The sequence below is a fragment of the Phascolarctos cinereus genome, unplaced genomic scaffold (genome assembly GCF_003287225.1).
Source record: "Phascolarctos cinereus isolate Bilbo 61053 unplaced genomic scaffold, phaCin_HiC Scaffold_7;HRSCAF=346, whole genome shotgun sequence".
Lineage (NCBI taxonomy): Eukaryota > Metazoa > Chordata > Mammalia > Diprotodontia > Phascolarctidae > Phascolarctos > Phascolarctos cinereus.
This window is the reverse complement of record NW_027556180.1, coordinates 28,186,596-28,202,047: the sequence shown is the minus strand read 5'-3', so window position 1 is coordinate 28,202,047 and position 15,452 is coordinate 28,186,596. Positions and strand designations below refer to the sequence as shown.

General features: G+C 38.2%; 1 protein-coding gene across 1 annotated transcript in view; it reads left to right on the top strand.

Annotated features, from left to right (window-relative positions):
- The first annotated feature begins 1,006 nt into the window (after nucleotides 1-1,006).
- SERPINI2 (serpin family I member 2) overlaps nucleotides 1,007-15,452 on the top strand; it is a 40,474-nt gene continuing 26,028 nt past the window's right edge. Inside the window, exons 1-4 of the mRNA XM_020979710.1 lie at nucleotides 1,007-1,327; nucleotides 6,425-6,655; nucleotides 8,816-9,010; nucleotides 9,641-9,833. Of these exons, the coding sequence (XP_020835369.1) occupies nucleotides 1,060-1,327; nucleotides 6,425-6,655; nucleotides 8,816-9,010; nucleotides 9,641-9,833 (887 nt within the window). The 5' untranslated portion in view covers nucleotides 1,007-1,059. The remainder of the gene's footprint in view (nucleotides 1,328-6,424; nucleotides 6,656-8,815; nucleotides 9,011-9,640; nucleotides 9,834-15,452) is intronic.

Here is a 15,452-nt window from a genome sequence, read left to right as displayed (position 1 = left end):
TGTATCGATTTATTTTTTAATAAAATATTTGTTTGGTGCTTTAGAATATTTTTTCAGTGTCCTAACAAAATTTCTTTCAACATGTGTTTGAGATTTCTCTTCTCCCCATGAGGTATTGATCACCAAAACAAAGAGGTTTTTAAATGAGTGTGTAAAGAATATTCTGGATAATTCATGGATGTACCTATATTAGGTTTTTTTTTTTTAAGAATTTGACTTCTAATATTGCAACTGCCTGTACATGTAAAGCTGTATAACTGCAGCTATGTAATGTCAGCAGTAGCTAGAATCCACTCAGATTCTGTCCATTTGAGAGCATTTTTCTCCTCAGGCCTTTGATGTTAAAGTTCTAGAAAACCATATCACAAATGTGGTGAAGGCTGAGAAGGTACCATTCTGAGTGGACAGAACTACTGACAACATTCCAGAATTATGGCCTCCCCTTGGGAAATGTCACATTTAAAAATTACCAGTAAATTTACTAGTAATCTCTAACATGTACTCAGTCACCAGGCACCTCTCTAAGAATATAAGTTACAGATGAATGGCTGATAAGTAGAAGGATTTTCCCTACACTCATGAAGTCATAAGTTGAGACTTCCACTCTAATCCAATCCAATAAACATTTAGTAAGCACTTATTGCGTCCAGACACTGTGTTCAGGCTGCGGATCCAATTAATTAAAAAAAAAAAAGAAAGACAGTCCTTGCCCTCAAGGAGCTCACAGTCTAAAGGGGGAAACAACACCCAAAAGGAAACAGGAAAATGGAGGATGAGTATCTGGAGCAGGGGCTTCTTGCTGGGAGTTGAAAACAAGCAGAGCAGCAGATGCAAGAAATATTTTAAAAATAGTGACAAGGAAAACAATATTAAAACCATCAGTCTTGCTCTTCCTAAATGTAAAAATGCTTAGTGAGAAAACCCCAAATTACAGGGACTCTGTTTACTCCACATCACTGACTTGTGAATTGCAAATGGAAGGTTTTTCTTGAGACTTACAGGCAGTGACTTTTTGGTATTTTCTTGTTCCTTCAATTTTGCTTCTACCCATACACAGGCATGACTATGACTCAGACCTGGTTTTGGAGATTCCTGCTGACCCTTTGTGGACCATTCCTCACATGGATTCACAGCTCAAGTTTCTTGGTTGACAACAATGCTAGGTTTGCTCTGGACCTTTATCAAACCATCCGTTCATCTTATGAGGACAATGTTATATTTTCCCCACTTGGTGCAAGATTGGTTTTGGGAATGGTACAGATGGGGGCCAAAGGAAAAGCCCAGCACCAGATAAGAAAAGCTCTGAGACTTCCAGAAGACTCAACTGGTGAGATTTCTTTAGCAAGAATCATGTTCAATTTCTTCTGTCAGATCTGCCAAGTCGAGTATCAGGCAGGTTCTAGGGCTCTCCAGAGGGGTCCCTCTAGGGAGACAGTGTGCCACAGAGGAATGAGCCTTGGCTTGTAGACAAAGGACCTGGGTTTGTATCTTGATTGACATTTGGAGCCTGTTTGACCTTGGGCAGATCACTTCAGGCTTCAGTTTCTTAATTTTTAAAGGAAGGGGTTTATCACTGTGTCGTCCAAAGTCTCTGAGAAAAAGATTTTTTTTCTTCAAAAGAGAAATCCAGTTTTCAGATACTATGATCGTATGACCAGAAATGGCAAAGATACAATGATAGAAATTTGCTCGTGACCTTTATCAAATCAGCCATTTATCTCATGAGGAAAACATTATGTTTCCCCACTTGGTGCAAAATTGATTTGAGGAATGGTACAGTTGGGAGGGGTGAAAGGAAAAATCCAAAGGAAGAGAGGGAAGGACACACAGAGCCAGAGAGATGATGGGATATGGAGCTTGAAGAGCCTCACTTTACAAATAAAGAAACTGAGGTCCTCAGAGGTTTTGAAAAAGTCAGTCCAATGTTCCTACAGATAAGGCAGTGTCAGAGCCACGATTCAAACCCAAGTCCTTCTATTCCACATTCACTGCATTTTTCCTGTCCTTGCTGGTGCAGAGAAGCCCTGTTTCCTAGAAAATCAAATAAGTAGGCTCTCATTTCTTAGAATGTGACTCATGCAATAACATTCCATTAAAGTCTTTATTAAATACAGGTCATTTATCTGCAAATTAAATTAAGTCTACAAAGCTGATTATGAAGACACACATATATATACACACACAACTTCTGCTAGATGGTGACATTTTCCTACTAACTTCCAAGAATTGTGATTTATCAAAGGGCTGCTGTCACACATTCTTAAGGCCTAAGTACATGACATAAATCCATTTGCTCAGACAAATGATTATGAATCGCATTTTTTTTTTCACTTTAAGAAAAGCTACTGAATTGCAAAATGTCAGGAAATCAGCTTCAAACTCTGCCAAATGCCTTTGGAGTCTTAATTAATTCTTCGGAACTATTCTGCCACCCCCCAACCCCCCCAGAATTCTTAAGGCTGATCACTAGAGTTTCAAAGAGCTAGAGTGAAGTCTTCCAGCTCCTGTGTTAGTCTGGTCACGCCAATCCTTTAAATAGCCCAGAAGCAATTCCTGAAACCAGCAGAGTGAAACAAAAGATGCCAATTAACTTCCTAATGGAAGGAAGGTTTGAGCAGGAACTGCTGTAATTCACTAGGAAAGGGGAACAATTTTTTCCCCTGAGGTAGGAAAGTGGAATCAGAACTGGAAGGGGTTTGTTTTTTCTCATCTGTAAAATGGGTCTAAGAGTATTTGCCCTATGTACTTTGAGAGTTTATTACTCAGCATGAAATGAAGTGAAATCTAAAAAATGTTTTGCTTTTCTAAAAAGTTATATCAATGAAAGCTACTTGTAGCAATGGTGCTCTAATCAGGAATCTTGATTTTACACTCTAGAGAGGAGTGATAATGTCAAACAGCAGGTGGTAGAGTTGGAATAGTTGGCCAGCAACAACGGAGTCTACTGCAAAAGAAAGCTGGTCAAGAAGACTGGAGTTCAGGCACTGATTTAGCTGTGTGACCCTGAGCAAGTCACTAGATCTTTCTCTGTATCAATATCCTTTTCTATAAAATGGGGGTAATATCAGCTCTATCACAGAGTTGTTGTGAGGATCAAATGAGATAATATATTCAAAGGACTTTACATCCTTACATTCCTCTAAGTGCAATATAAATGCTGGTTGTCACTATTTAGGCTTTAATTATCCTCATTCGGTGTGCACCTGATTACTGTGGGTTATACTTCAAGGTTCTCTTCTGAGTCCTCTTCTCTTCCCTCTCCATATTATCTCTCTCAGTGATCTCATAGGTCCTGTATATTCAATTCTTATCTCTATGCAGGTGATTCTCTATATATCCAGCCCTAACCTCTCTCCTGACCTCCAGTCTAGAATCTCCAGTTGCCTATTAGCCGTTTTGAACTAGATATCCTATAGGCAACCGGAGATTCTAGATGTATTGCTTTTACCTTTGCAACATCTCTTCTACACACCCTCTTCCCTCCTCTCACACAGCTACCATCTTGTACAAGCCCTCATTATCTCATGCTAAGACTATTCCAACAGCTTACTGGTTAGCCTACCTCAAGTCTCTCTTCATTCTCCTTCCTCCTTCACTCAGCTGTTAAAGCGAGCTTTGTAAAGCACCTATCATCAGTCTCCAATTAAATAAACTCCAGTGGCTCCCTGTTGCATCTAGGATCAAATGTAAAACCTGGCTCCTTTCTACCTTCCCAATCTACTTACACCTTACTTCTCACCATGTTCTTTGTTATTGTTGTTCAGTCCTTTTCAGTCATTTCCTACTATTTGTGACCCTACTTGGGGTTTACTTGGCAGAGATACTGGAATGATTTGCTGTTTCCTTCTTTGGATCATTTTACAGATGAGAAAACTGAGGCAAATAGAGTTAAGCTATGTCTCACATAGCTAGTACATGTCTGAAGCCAGATTTGAACTCATGAAGATAAGTCTTCCTGTCTCCCGGGCTGGCATTCTATCCGCTGCACCACCTAGCTACCCTCATGTACTCTACAATCTAGTTAAAATAGCTTCTTCATCATTCCTCACACAAGATCTTTCATCTCTCAAACCTGTTCATTTTCAATAGCTGTCCACCAGCTTGGAATTCTTTCTCATCTCATCTATACCTCCTGGCTTCCCTAGCTTCCTTCAAGTTTCAGCTGAAATCCCACCTTCTGTAAAGGAATCTTTTCTAGTCCTCCCCAATTCCCCCCCCCAAAAGCCCCTTAACTTGTTAGTGTCTTCCTTCTGAGATTACAACCCTGTCCAGTGGACTTTCAACTCTACCCTACTGACTTTCTTTGAGATTGTTTTATTGTCTGTTAAATGGGGTATAGCAGCATTAGTGCTATCTTCTTCTCAAGGTTTGTTATAAGGAAAGCATGTTACAATTGGTTAAATAAATATTCAGTATTCTTAGCCTCCAGGTCACTTGATTCTCAGGACAGTTCCTTCAGCTGATCTGGATATGACATGGACTAATGGTTCTTCACCATCATGGATGCCCTCTTCTGGATGCTCTCTATCTTAACAATGTCCTTCCTAGAATGAGCAAAATACTTCTGAGGTTGCCTACAGGTTAAAGTTCATCTCTAGACTGTCTCTAGTCCTGGAAGCCATGCCTCTCTTAATGAAGCTCCAGATTGCATTAACTTTCAATCCTGCCAAATTTATAGCATTGACCCATGTTGAGTTTCCAAGTCTATTTCAATTCTCAGAACTTTATTCAGTCTAACTGCTCTTTAACTATACTTGATTTATCTTGTATAGTTTTTGAACCTAGATATAACAGTTTACATTTATTTCTAGTAAATGTCTAGTATTGGGATTAATAGTCCAACCTGTCAAGGTATTTCTTTTTGGATCCTGATTCTATAATCTAGTGTCAGCTATTCCACTGAACTTTGTATCATCCAGAAATTGGATAAGCATGTCATCTTTGCTCTTATCCAAGTGAATGATAAAAATGTTAAAGAGCATAAAGCCAAATGCAGAACCCTGTGGCATGCCACTAGAGACCTTTTCCAAGTTCCATATATACCTATGACCAAACTTTTACCACACCATTCCAACATTAACTTTTGAATACATGAATTAACTATGATCACACACAAATCAGACCACAAAGATTTTCCTGAAGAATGAGTTTGGAATCATTTAGGAATTGTGCTTTTGTGTATATTCAAAGTCCATAGATCTATTAAAGGGATGATCTAGGCAATTTTTTATAAAGAAGATTAGAGGTGCCTTGCTGTATTTCTCAGAGAATTAGCAAGGGCAGTGACTCAGAAAAAACAACAGCAGCAAGAAGTTTCTCTCAAAGTCTCAAAAGTCAGGCATAAAAACCCATCCCTTTGGAATCACTTTTGTAAAATAAGTTTTGCCAATGTATTTTGTGGTTATGCCACACTAATTTATGGATTTAGCCTTCTTTTCCTCTCATCCCAAATAAGCCCTTCATGTTCATATAGAAAAAGAATTAAGCAAAACAAATGACAGATTGAGTATTTGGCAACAGCATATGCACCATTCTTGAGCTGGAGCTCCCCCACTCATCTCTCCACCAATGTTAAAGTATCTCTTCCTTATATCTTCTTTGGGTGCCAGATCAGTTTTCACAATTATTCAGTATCTGGCTTTGTTTTAATATGACATAATTGCAGTCTTTATGTATATAATTCCCCTGGTTCTTTGCTACACAATATTTCATATAAATGCCTCCAAGTTGTCTGAATTACTCATTAGTTGTCAATGTTTACTTTGCAATGTTCCATCATGTTCATATAACTCAATATTCTCAGCCATTCCACAATTAATGGGCACTCTCTTTATGACTTTGTATTCATTAGTCTAACACTTTGGGGATGATCATAACTTCATGTTATGTGTGAATTGTGACCTAAAGACTAATTCTTAATCTCATTGGGAGCAAAACTGGCTTGTGAATACAATGCTTTCCTTTAGACTGCTATAAATAATAACTGACACATTGCAATGTAAAACTTCTGAAGTGCTTCGCAAAGTAGATGCTCTTCCTCTTCCAGAGATAAGGAATTGGAGGCACCATGTTAATGTACATGGCTCACGTGTCAGAGGTAGAATTTTAATCGAAGTCCTCCTGACTCCAGGTGCAGTGCTCCATTCTCCCTGCCATATTCCTTTGATACATCCTGGGCTTTTTTTGGTAAAGTTTGAAACCACGCTCACTTTCTTCTCCCTCAACATAAATTGTTTTCTGCAAAAACTCATTTTCTGCAGCAAGGAAACATTTAAAATATTTATGGTAACTTAAAATGCAGTGTTAGTTATACCTAAGGGTCTAAAGAATTATGACATCTATCCGAGTGCTTAGATAGCTGGGCTGAAAAGCTGTTGTTTTTATGTTGTTCAAGATGTCAGTATATGTTATAATTATTTTTCAGGGGAAGAATTTTCGGCTCTGAAGTCATTTCTCTCTGCCATACCCCCCCAAAAGCAAGAATTTACATTTAATCTTGCCAACGCCCTCTACCTTCAGGAAGGATTCCTGGTGAAAGAACAGTATCTCCATAGCAACGAGGCATTTTTTCAGAGCGCTGTAAAACTGGTGGATTTCCAAGATGCAAAGTCCTGCGCAGAGGCAATCAGTACCTGGGTGGAAAACAAAACAGATGGTAAAGCTGTCCATTTTCCCAGAATCCTTATTTGCTATTCATATTTGTGGTTCTCTGTGCCCTCAAGCTGGGAATGACTGGCTGTTTTCTTACTAATACCCAGAGCAGAAACATAGGCACAAAGGAATTAAGAAGTGAGAAACTCTACTTCCTTTCCCTCTTATTGTTCCTGGGTCCTAAAACGGAAGAATTGAGAGCAGCTTTAGAAGAATAATGATCTTGGGTTGAATGACATCGATTTTTTATGGTTCACCAGAAAATGGTGAACAGCAATTTTTGCACCAGCCCCAGTTTTTTGGAGTCACTCTTTTTTTGTCAAAGGGAAGGCAGCTGATGATGTACTCACTTCTTTAGTAACAAATGCTTTATTTCCCACATTTACTGTAAATCATTAATACCCCTTGGTTAAATGTGTTAATGCTTAGCAAAATATCCTGATAACCCCCCTGGCAACATGCCACTCAAGAAACTTAATCTTTCCACAAAGTAAATGAAAGAAGACATGGTTTGGGGCTTCCCAAATCACTGAAGGATGAGTCTTTTATCTTTTTGTCACATCCTTCACATGAAGCCTTACCTTAGTTCAAATTTCTACAGTAATTTAATGTTTGCAAAGCATTTTGCACACACTATTTCAACCCTATCGGGTAGTTATTGTTATCCTCATTGTATGGATGAAGAGGGATGTTAAGTGACTTGGCCAGAGTTATACAGCTAGGATCTGACATCTTAGGTCTTCCTAAACTTAAGTCTAATTCTTTATCCGCCATAACATGGTAACTCTCCAAATGGACAATCAACTCAAAAAGTAGACACAAAGGGACTCACTATGTTTGTTTTGGGGTAAAATTCCAAGCCATAGAAGAGCAGGAGCATCTTAACACCCTACCTGTAGAGTCAAAAGGCATTCATTGTGCTTTTTGGTAAAGTTCCTTTCTAAATGCACTTCTCCTAAATTGTTTCTCCAAAAATGTACCTCAGAAGGAAAAAAAGTGCCATATTTGGAGTCAGAAGAACTAGGCTTTCATTCTTTGTCTGCTGTTCACACTCAGGTTCATTTCAATGAGTCAGCCTTGTCCTTTCTCTCTCTCTCTGTCTCTCTCTCTCTCTGTCTGTCTATTTGTCTCCATCTGTCTCTGTCTGTCTCTGTCTCTCCCCCCCTCCATCTCTCTGTCTCTCTCTCTGTCTCTGTCTCTGTCTCTCTGTCTCTCTCTGTCTCTCTGTCTCTCTCTCTCTCTCTCTCTCTCTCTCTCTCTCTCTCTGTCTCTGTCTCTTTCTCTCGTTCTGCTGCACGTAAGGGCTAGGTTAGCATTAGGTCCTGTCATGGGTCTTCCTGCCATTCTGTTCTGCTCCTACTCGCACGTTTGGGTCACATAATGATAACATCTCTGAGTGGGAAGGGCCCACAGAGACCATTTGTCCTAACCCATAGGAGAACAAGAATTTCCTCTTACATCAGAACTTGTAGTGGGCATCCAAACTTTGCTCTAAGCCTCTGCTAAGTGAGAGTCCATTATTTTCTGGAGCAGCCCATTCTGTTTGGGGATATCTTCATTACTAAGTTTGTTTTTCTGACATCAAGCCTAAATTTGTATCTGAAATCTCCACCCATTATGTCTAGTTCTACCCTATGGGGCCAAGCAGAACAAACCTAATCCTTCATTCACATAAAAAGCCTTCTGGAGAGCAGAGAAGGAGCATTTCAGCAACCTCCAGCCTTACTCTGGCCTTAAACTTTTTGCTAGCATTTCAGACTGGAATGCTATTTCCAACTTCAAATGCCTCATACCCATAGTGAGAGAGATACAACTAGACTGTGGCTCTGCAGTTGATGATTAGGAATTGAGGAATAATTGGCCAATCATACTGTACCATCTACCGAAGAGAAGCCCTTGATTTAAAGACTGACTTATCCTACCCATGATGCATATGACAGACAGCTACACATTTCAGTATTCTAACTCCATTCAGTCAGAAAGATGATTACAAATTTGCACAGAATGAAAGGGGAAAAATTGTTTGGTCTCTCTTTCTCCCTTTCCCCTTCCCTCAAACATAAAAACTTGTTAATGGTTATTTTGTAAGTCCTGATAGCTAGGTAGACAGATATTTCTAGTCTAAGGAACTATCACATTCTTTTCTCTCTTTTAACCCCAAAAGGAAAAATAAAAAACATGTTTTCAACCAAGGACTTTAGCCCTCTAACAAGACTTGTGCTGGTGAATGCCATTTATTTCAAGGGGGACTGGAAACAGAAATTCAGAGAAGAAGAGACACAGCCAATGGATTTTACCATTAAAGACGGCTCTATAACCAAAGTGCCAATGATGAAGATGAAACTGAGGACAAAGTTAGGTAATTTGGAGATTTACTGTGGGAGGCAAGGAAAAAGAAAAAGAGAAAGGGAAACCCTTTGACCTCTCCAGGCTTAGGGGCAGGAGTCAGCCATCTGGGAGTTTCCATACAAGGACTATGGATGAAATCCTAAGTGTGAAAAACAACAGCAATGTATTTTCTTGGTAATATCCATTGTATAACTCCTGGCCTCTCCCCCCCACTCCTCATATATTGTATAGTCCGGGAATACTGGTCTTGTTACTTTCCCTTGCACATGACATTTCATCTCCCACCTCTGTGTCTTTGCATTGATTGTTTCCCATGCCAGACATGCTTTCCCTCTTTTCACCTTAAACTATTGGCATCCCTGGCTTCTTTTAAGACTTAATTCAAATGATACTATCTACAAGAGACCTTTCCAGGGCCCCCTAATTACATGAGCCTTCCCATCTAAGGTTACCTTTCTTGTGTAATTTATCTGTCATGTAGGTATCTATTTATGTATTGTCTCCTCCATTAGTTCCTAAGTTCCCAAGCATTCAGCACCGTGCCTATATCTATCTCTATATATTTATATATGGCACATGGTACACATTTAATAAATGTTTTATTGATTGATTGATCTATCTTCTCCCTCCTTGATTGTAGGTTACTTTACTCATTCACAAATGAACTACCAGGTGGTGGAATTGCCTTATGAAGGGAATGAGTTTAGTCTGATTCTCCTGCTTCCAGCGGAAGGGGTAGCCATTGAGGAAGTAGAAAAAATTGTCTCTGTGGATCAAATCCAAGGTTGGCTTAATGAAATGCAGAAGGAACATGTGGAAATAAGCCTTCCTAGGTTTGTAATGGCATTTTATTATTCTGGTCTCTTTCTTCCTTTTGCCTCATCCCCACCCATTTCATTTCACTTAGAGAGGATTCAGAATAGTAGGCTGAAAAGTGACAAATGTTTGAAGAAGACTGCTGACATCAGCAAAAAAAATCCTTTCTGAGGTGGCATTCTACTCTGTTGGCACAAAGATGAACCTAACCTGACTTGGCATAAATCCATTCTAAGGGAGACTGGATTCAAGAGCTCAGTTTTCTCTGGAAGGGATGAAGAATGTAAGACTAGAGTAATAGGATTAAGTGGAATTATTATAATTGTTTTATGACCGTACCTTAGATTTCTCTAGTTTTTTTCCTCAATAGAGCTTAAAGTATTTCCCTCGCCCCAAAGTAAGGGTATTGATGGCGAATATAAGATGCCATCCTTATCTTTTTTCCCCAAAAAAACAAACCACAGCCTAGAACACTAATTCTGTCACTTACAGCTGTAATAAAGTTAGAGCACTTTACCTACTGTAGGAATGGTGGGGAGGGCATATATAAAAGGAGAAATATGGAGGCTCTCTTCAATAGGAGTCCTTTAAATGAAAATAATATATACCTACCTATCCAATGATTTGAATGAACTTGCGGTTTGTAATTGAGCCCTTTTGTCTGCTTACTTCTTCTTCTTCTTCTTCTTGCTGCTGCTGCTACTGTTTTCATATAAGCTCAAGAGGCAGCACCACATGGTGCCTAGGCTTGGAGTCAGGAAAACCTAGGTTTGAATCCTACTTCTGACATTTACTAGCCATGTAACCTGCAAATCAACTAATCTCTATCTACCTCAAGGAACTTCCTTGGACATATCTGTTAATGGCACCTAAGATCCTATCTAATTTTTAATATATGATGCTATAATACTATAGAAGCCTTATATTCAGAGCTGGTAAAGGGAGTTCCCATCCTGATATGCCTCAGTGCTGACTAAATTCCACATTTATTCACTGTGGATTTATATCCATCCTATAGGATATTCTTGGACTGGTTTATTTCCAATTTATGACAAGTACAAGTTTTTTTTAATGTAAAATAGGATAATAGGGTAGATTCACAGGGACAGAAGAGATTTTAAGAGATAATCTTGTATTGTCCCACATAAAGCATTTCTATAAGAAACTGTTGACTACATTTATGATTTCAGTATTAGAGATATCCTAACCACCCACAGAACCAAGTCTAGCATTTCTATGTATTCTCCTTGTCAAATTTGAATTCTTACTATGTGATCCTAGATTTAGAGCAGGAAGGCCATCTGGCCCACCTCCTCCCCCTGCCCCATCATACAGATGAACAACTGCAGCCCATCAAGGTTAAGTGACTTACCCAAGGTCATACAGCTAACAAGTGGCAAAAGTGGGATTTGAATGCAGGTGCTCCAATTCCAAATCCAGTGCTCTGTCCATTGTACCATGCTGCCTCTCCTCTCTCATTCTAATCAAGACTTAACAAGAAGGCAATTAGAATATCAGTTATATGTTGGCAAATGACTTTCACTGGGAAGAAAAAATTGCAACTTTATATCGAGTTCAAAATATGGTTATTAACTCAACCACTTGAGAAGCAAGATGGCCCAGTAAAAGGCACACTGGATTTGAATTAAGGAAGGTCTGGGTTCAAATCCTGCCTCAGTTACTTATTAACTGTGTAACCCTAGGTAAATCTCTTCACTTCTTATCTTTAAAATGGGGATAATAGGAGCCCCCCCCCGCAAGATTTGTCATAAACACTAAATGAGATAACATATGTAAAGTCTCTATAAACCTTTAAGTGCTGTATAAATATCAGTTATTATAATCATAATTGCAATAGAATATTTGTTTTTCCTTTTAAAATGCTTTTATTGATATCTTTTGTTTTAATATTGCATATGTTTCCAAATATATCCTTTCCTACCCCTGATGGAGAAAGTTAGTCTTTGTACCGAAGGGGTGTGGAAAAAAAAGAGGAAGTGGATCAATCCAGCAAAATCCATGAGTACATAAACCGTGTTTGATACACAGTATATTCAATATTCTACACCCATAGACTCCCACCCCTACAAAGAAGGGAGGGAAATGCATTTTTTCAATTCTTCTCTGGGACCACACTTACTTGATCATTAGGATTGTGCATCATTCAGTTGTTTGTTTGTTTGTTTGTTTGTTTTTTCTGGGAAAGAGCATTTCAAGTACCTTCCCTTGTTTTTACTATAGGTGTACATTCGTAGTTTCAGATCATGAAGATAAGGAACATAATCTAAATGATTTAGAGCAGGAAGAGCCCCAAGAGGCCATTTTGCACAACTATCTATCTCGTTTTATAGATGAGGAAGTGATGGGGAGAAGCAAAGTCACTTGGCCGAAGATCACAAAGGTGATCGGAACCCAGGTCCTTGGACTCCACGTGCAAATCTTTTTGTAATAATTTTGTATTACATTCATCAGGCGATCTCGTCTAGCCCATGCAGATGACGGTCCCAAACTTTTAAAAATAAAACTGAAAAAAATGGCTTCCCTCGCACAGGTAAAATGAAGCAGATTTTGATTATATGGCTGCTGATGAAAGCCAAATCAATAGTTTTGCCGAGATGAACAGTAAGCTTTCCACACAACCAAAAGCTGGGCATGATTTCAACATGGAAGTGTGCCTTCTAACTTCGAAGGAGTTATTTATGCCAGCTTTCTTCTGTTTTCACACAGGGACATCCAGATTTGTAAAAGGCAAGGATAGCCATGTGAAAACGGAACTGTCTTCTCAGCCTAATTCAACTAGATTCAGCTTCAGGTTATAGTCATTCAAATTGCAGCTAATTCTGTGGCAAAGCCATACAGAATTCTTCCTTCATCTAAATATAGGGAAACTAACTGTTTACAGAGAAGCTTGCAGAAGAAATTTCTAAAGAATCATAAAAAAGATTTGTAGATGTGTTTCATTTGAAATCATCACTGTTTCTAGGTAATAACAATGTATTAATGTATTATTTTCCAAAAAATTACTTCAATATTAACTATTTCCGATTTTTTTCATGCCAATTTAGTGAGAATGAGAGTGAAACCCTAGAAGTTTTTAAATTCACATCTCTTATTATTAATGATTTTGTATGGTCATTGATGTTGTCATTTTTCTTTTGAAAACTTTTTGTACTATTTGACTACTTAGCTATTAAGGAATGAATGACTCTCGGACTTCAGCACTTGGATAGTTCCCTATGTATTGTGCGTATCATAGCATTATTAATGTTACTTTCTGAAAAATATTTGTCCACCTTCTACAATTTCTCTTCTTATTCTACATGCATGAATTTTATTCATGCAAAAGACTTTTTTCATAATCCAAATGTTCTATTTTGTCATATATGTGTGTATAGAGACATGTGTGTGTGCATGTGTGTGTGTGTATGAGAGAAAGAAAGAGAAAGGGAGAGAGAGGGAGAGAGAGAAAGTGTATTATGGAGAAAACATTTTTTAAGTGGTTGCTATGTTCCTGGTATTGTGCTAAGTACTAGTCAGAAAACAAGACAGTCTGTACTCTCTGTTGCAATCTAATAGAGGAAGACAAAAAATAAATGGGAGTTAGAAGTGAGGAGAAAAAGAGGACTTGACAGTGAGTGTGGCAGTGAAAAAAACTCAGTGTGATGGTAGAGAAGGAGGCCAGTACTTGAAGCAGGAATAAAGAGTGAGTGGCATGAGTGGTTCTTTGAATGAATAATGTGACAGTTCTATACAGGGACTCACCATCCAATGCATCACTGTCAGGCAAGGAAGAATTGTTTCCCGGGTGCCAGGCAGATAGTGTGGAGGTGGAACAGATGGGAGAGTGAAACAGAAGTAAAGATCTCCTTTGTCACTTTATGACCACCTCTATCCTTTGTTTGTTTAAGAATTCTCCTCTTATCTATATATCTGAAAAGCACTTCCTTCTATTTTCCTCTAATTTATTAATTTTTTGTATGATCTTTTATCTTCAGATCACATTTCTATTTGGAGGTTAATGCAGTATATGGTACAAGATACTGGTCTAAACTTTTTACCAAACTGCTTTCCATCTATCCCACAAGTTCTTGTCAAATAGTCGTTTCCTCATTAATTTTAGTTCTTGCGATCCAACCAATTCTGACTCTTCTTTAGCTAGCCTATTCCACTATTAACCAGTACCTAATGAAGAGTCACAGTGGTGCTGGGGACAGAGGGAACCTCCAAGTTAGGAAGATATAATAAGTTCAAGGCCCACTTTTGACACATGTTGCATCTATGACTCTGACTAGCCTCTTTAACCTCTTCATGACTAAACAACTCTCTAAGAACATTAAAATATCAAGCAGTTATTTATATGCATTGGTAGAGGAAGTTTATTCACTGAGAGTTCCCTATATCAATGAAATCAAATGATAACCACTTTACAATCTAGTTTAAACTATGGTAATGATGGGCCCCTTTTGTTCTTATATTTTTCAGTATTTCCCATGAAATTCTAGACCTAGTATTCTTCCAAAGGAATTTTGTCTACTTCTACGAAGTATACCATTCGCTATTTGATTGACATAGCACTAAAGATATTAATTAATTTTGGTAGTATCATTGGTTTTAGTGTATTGGTAAGATTCAGCCATGATTGCTAAATATCTCTCCAATTTTTAAGTATTTCTGTATAGAATATTATATTTTATATATATGTATCTTATGTATGTCTTGACATGTTTATGTTTATTTTTATGTTATAGCTAACACTTAAGAACACCTATCCCCCCCAAATCTGTCTGTGAACAGCTTACTTTTATAAGTTCAAGTATAAAAGTACAAAATGGAAGATATGGTCACACCGTAAGAGGATATTTTCTAGTGTTTTACTTAAGTCAGGTTTATTTCAAACACTGAATGATTAATCTAGCATATTATCCTATATAGCTCTATAGTAAGTAATATTATAACAAGGTTCTTGGAATGTCTATATAATGAGTGCAGCTAGATGGCACACTGGATTCAGGAAGACCTGAGTTCAAATGTGAAATCAGATACTTGACACTTACTAGCTGTGTGATCCTGGGAAAGTCACTTCACCCCAATGCCTTACCAAAAAAAAAAAAGAGTCAAGTCAGGCCAGGAAGCAGTTATTAAGTGCTTACTATGTGCTAGGCTCTGGCTAAGCTCTGGGGATACAAGAGCAAACAAACACGAAAAAAAGAAACATTTCCTACCCTCAAGGAGCTTATATTCTAACAAGAGCAGACAACATATAAAAGGGAACAATATACTGGAATGGAGGGGATGAAGGAAGGGTCCAGAGAGAGTATCTGGAGTGGGGCACCATGGGGCTAGCCAGAATCACAAAATGAGGACTCTGAAAAATAATTCACCAATGAGAGAAAGAGGCCCCAGGAACTGAGAAAGAAGGCAGCGGAGTCATTTGTGATGGTAAAGTCTAGAGAATTAAACTGAATGTTCAGGCATTGTGTATATGTAAGTATGCATATTATTTGTGAATTTATTACCTGAAAAGTCTTCCAAAGAGTATAGTTAATAATAACTCACACCTTTTTTGCTTCTCAAGAAGGTTTCATATAGCTTAGGGGCAACTTCAGTGGATCACAAAATGAGTAGTTAGAATGAAC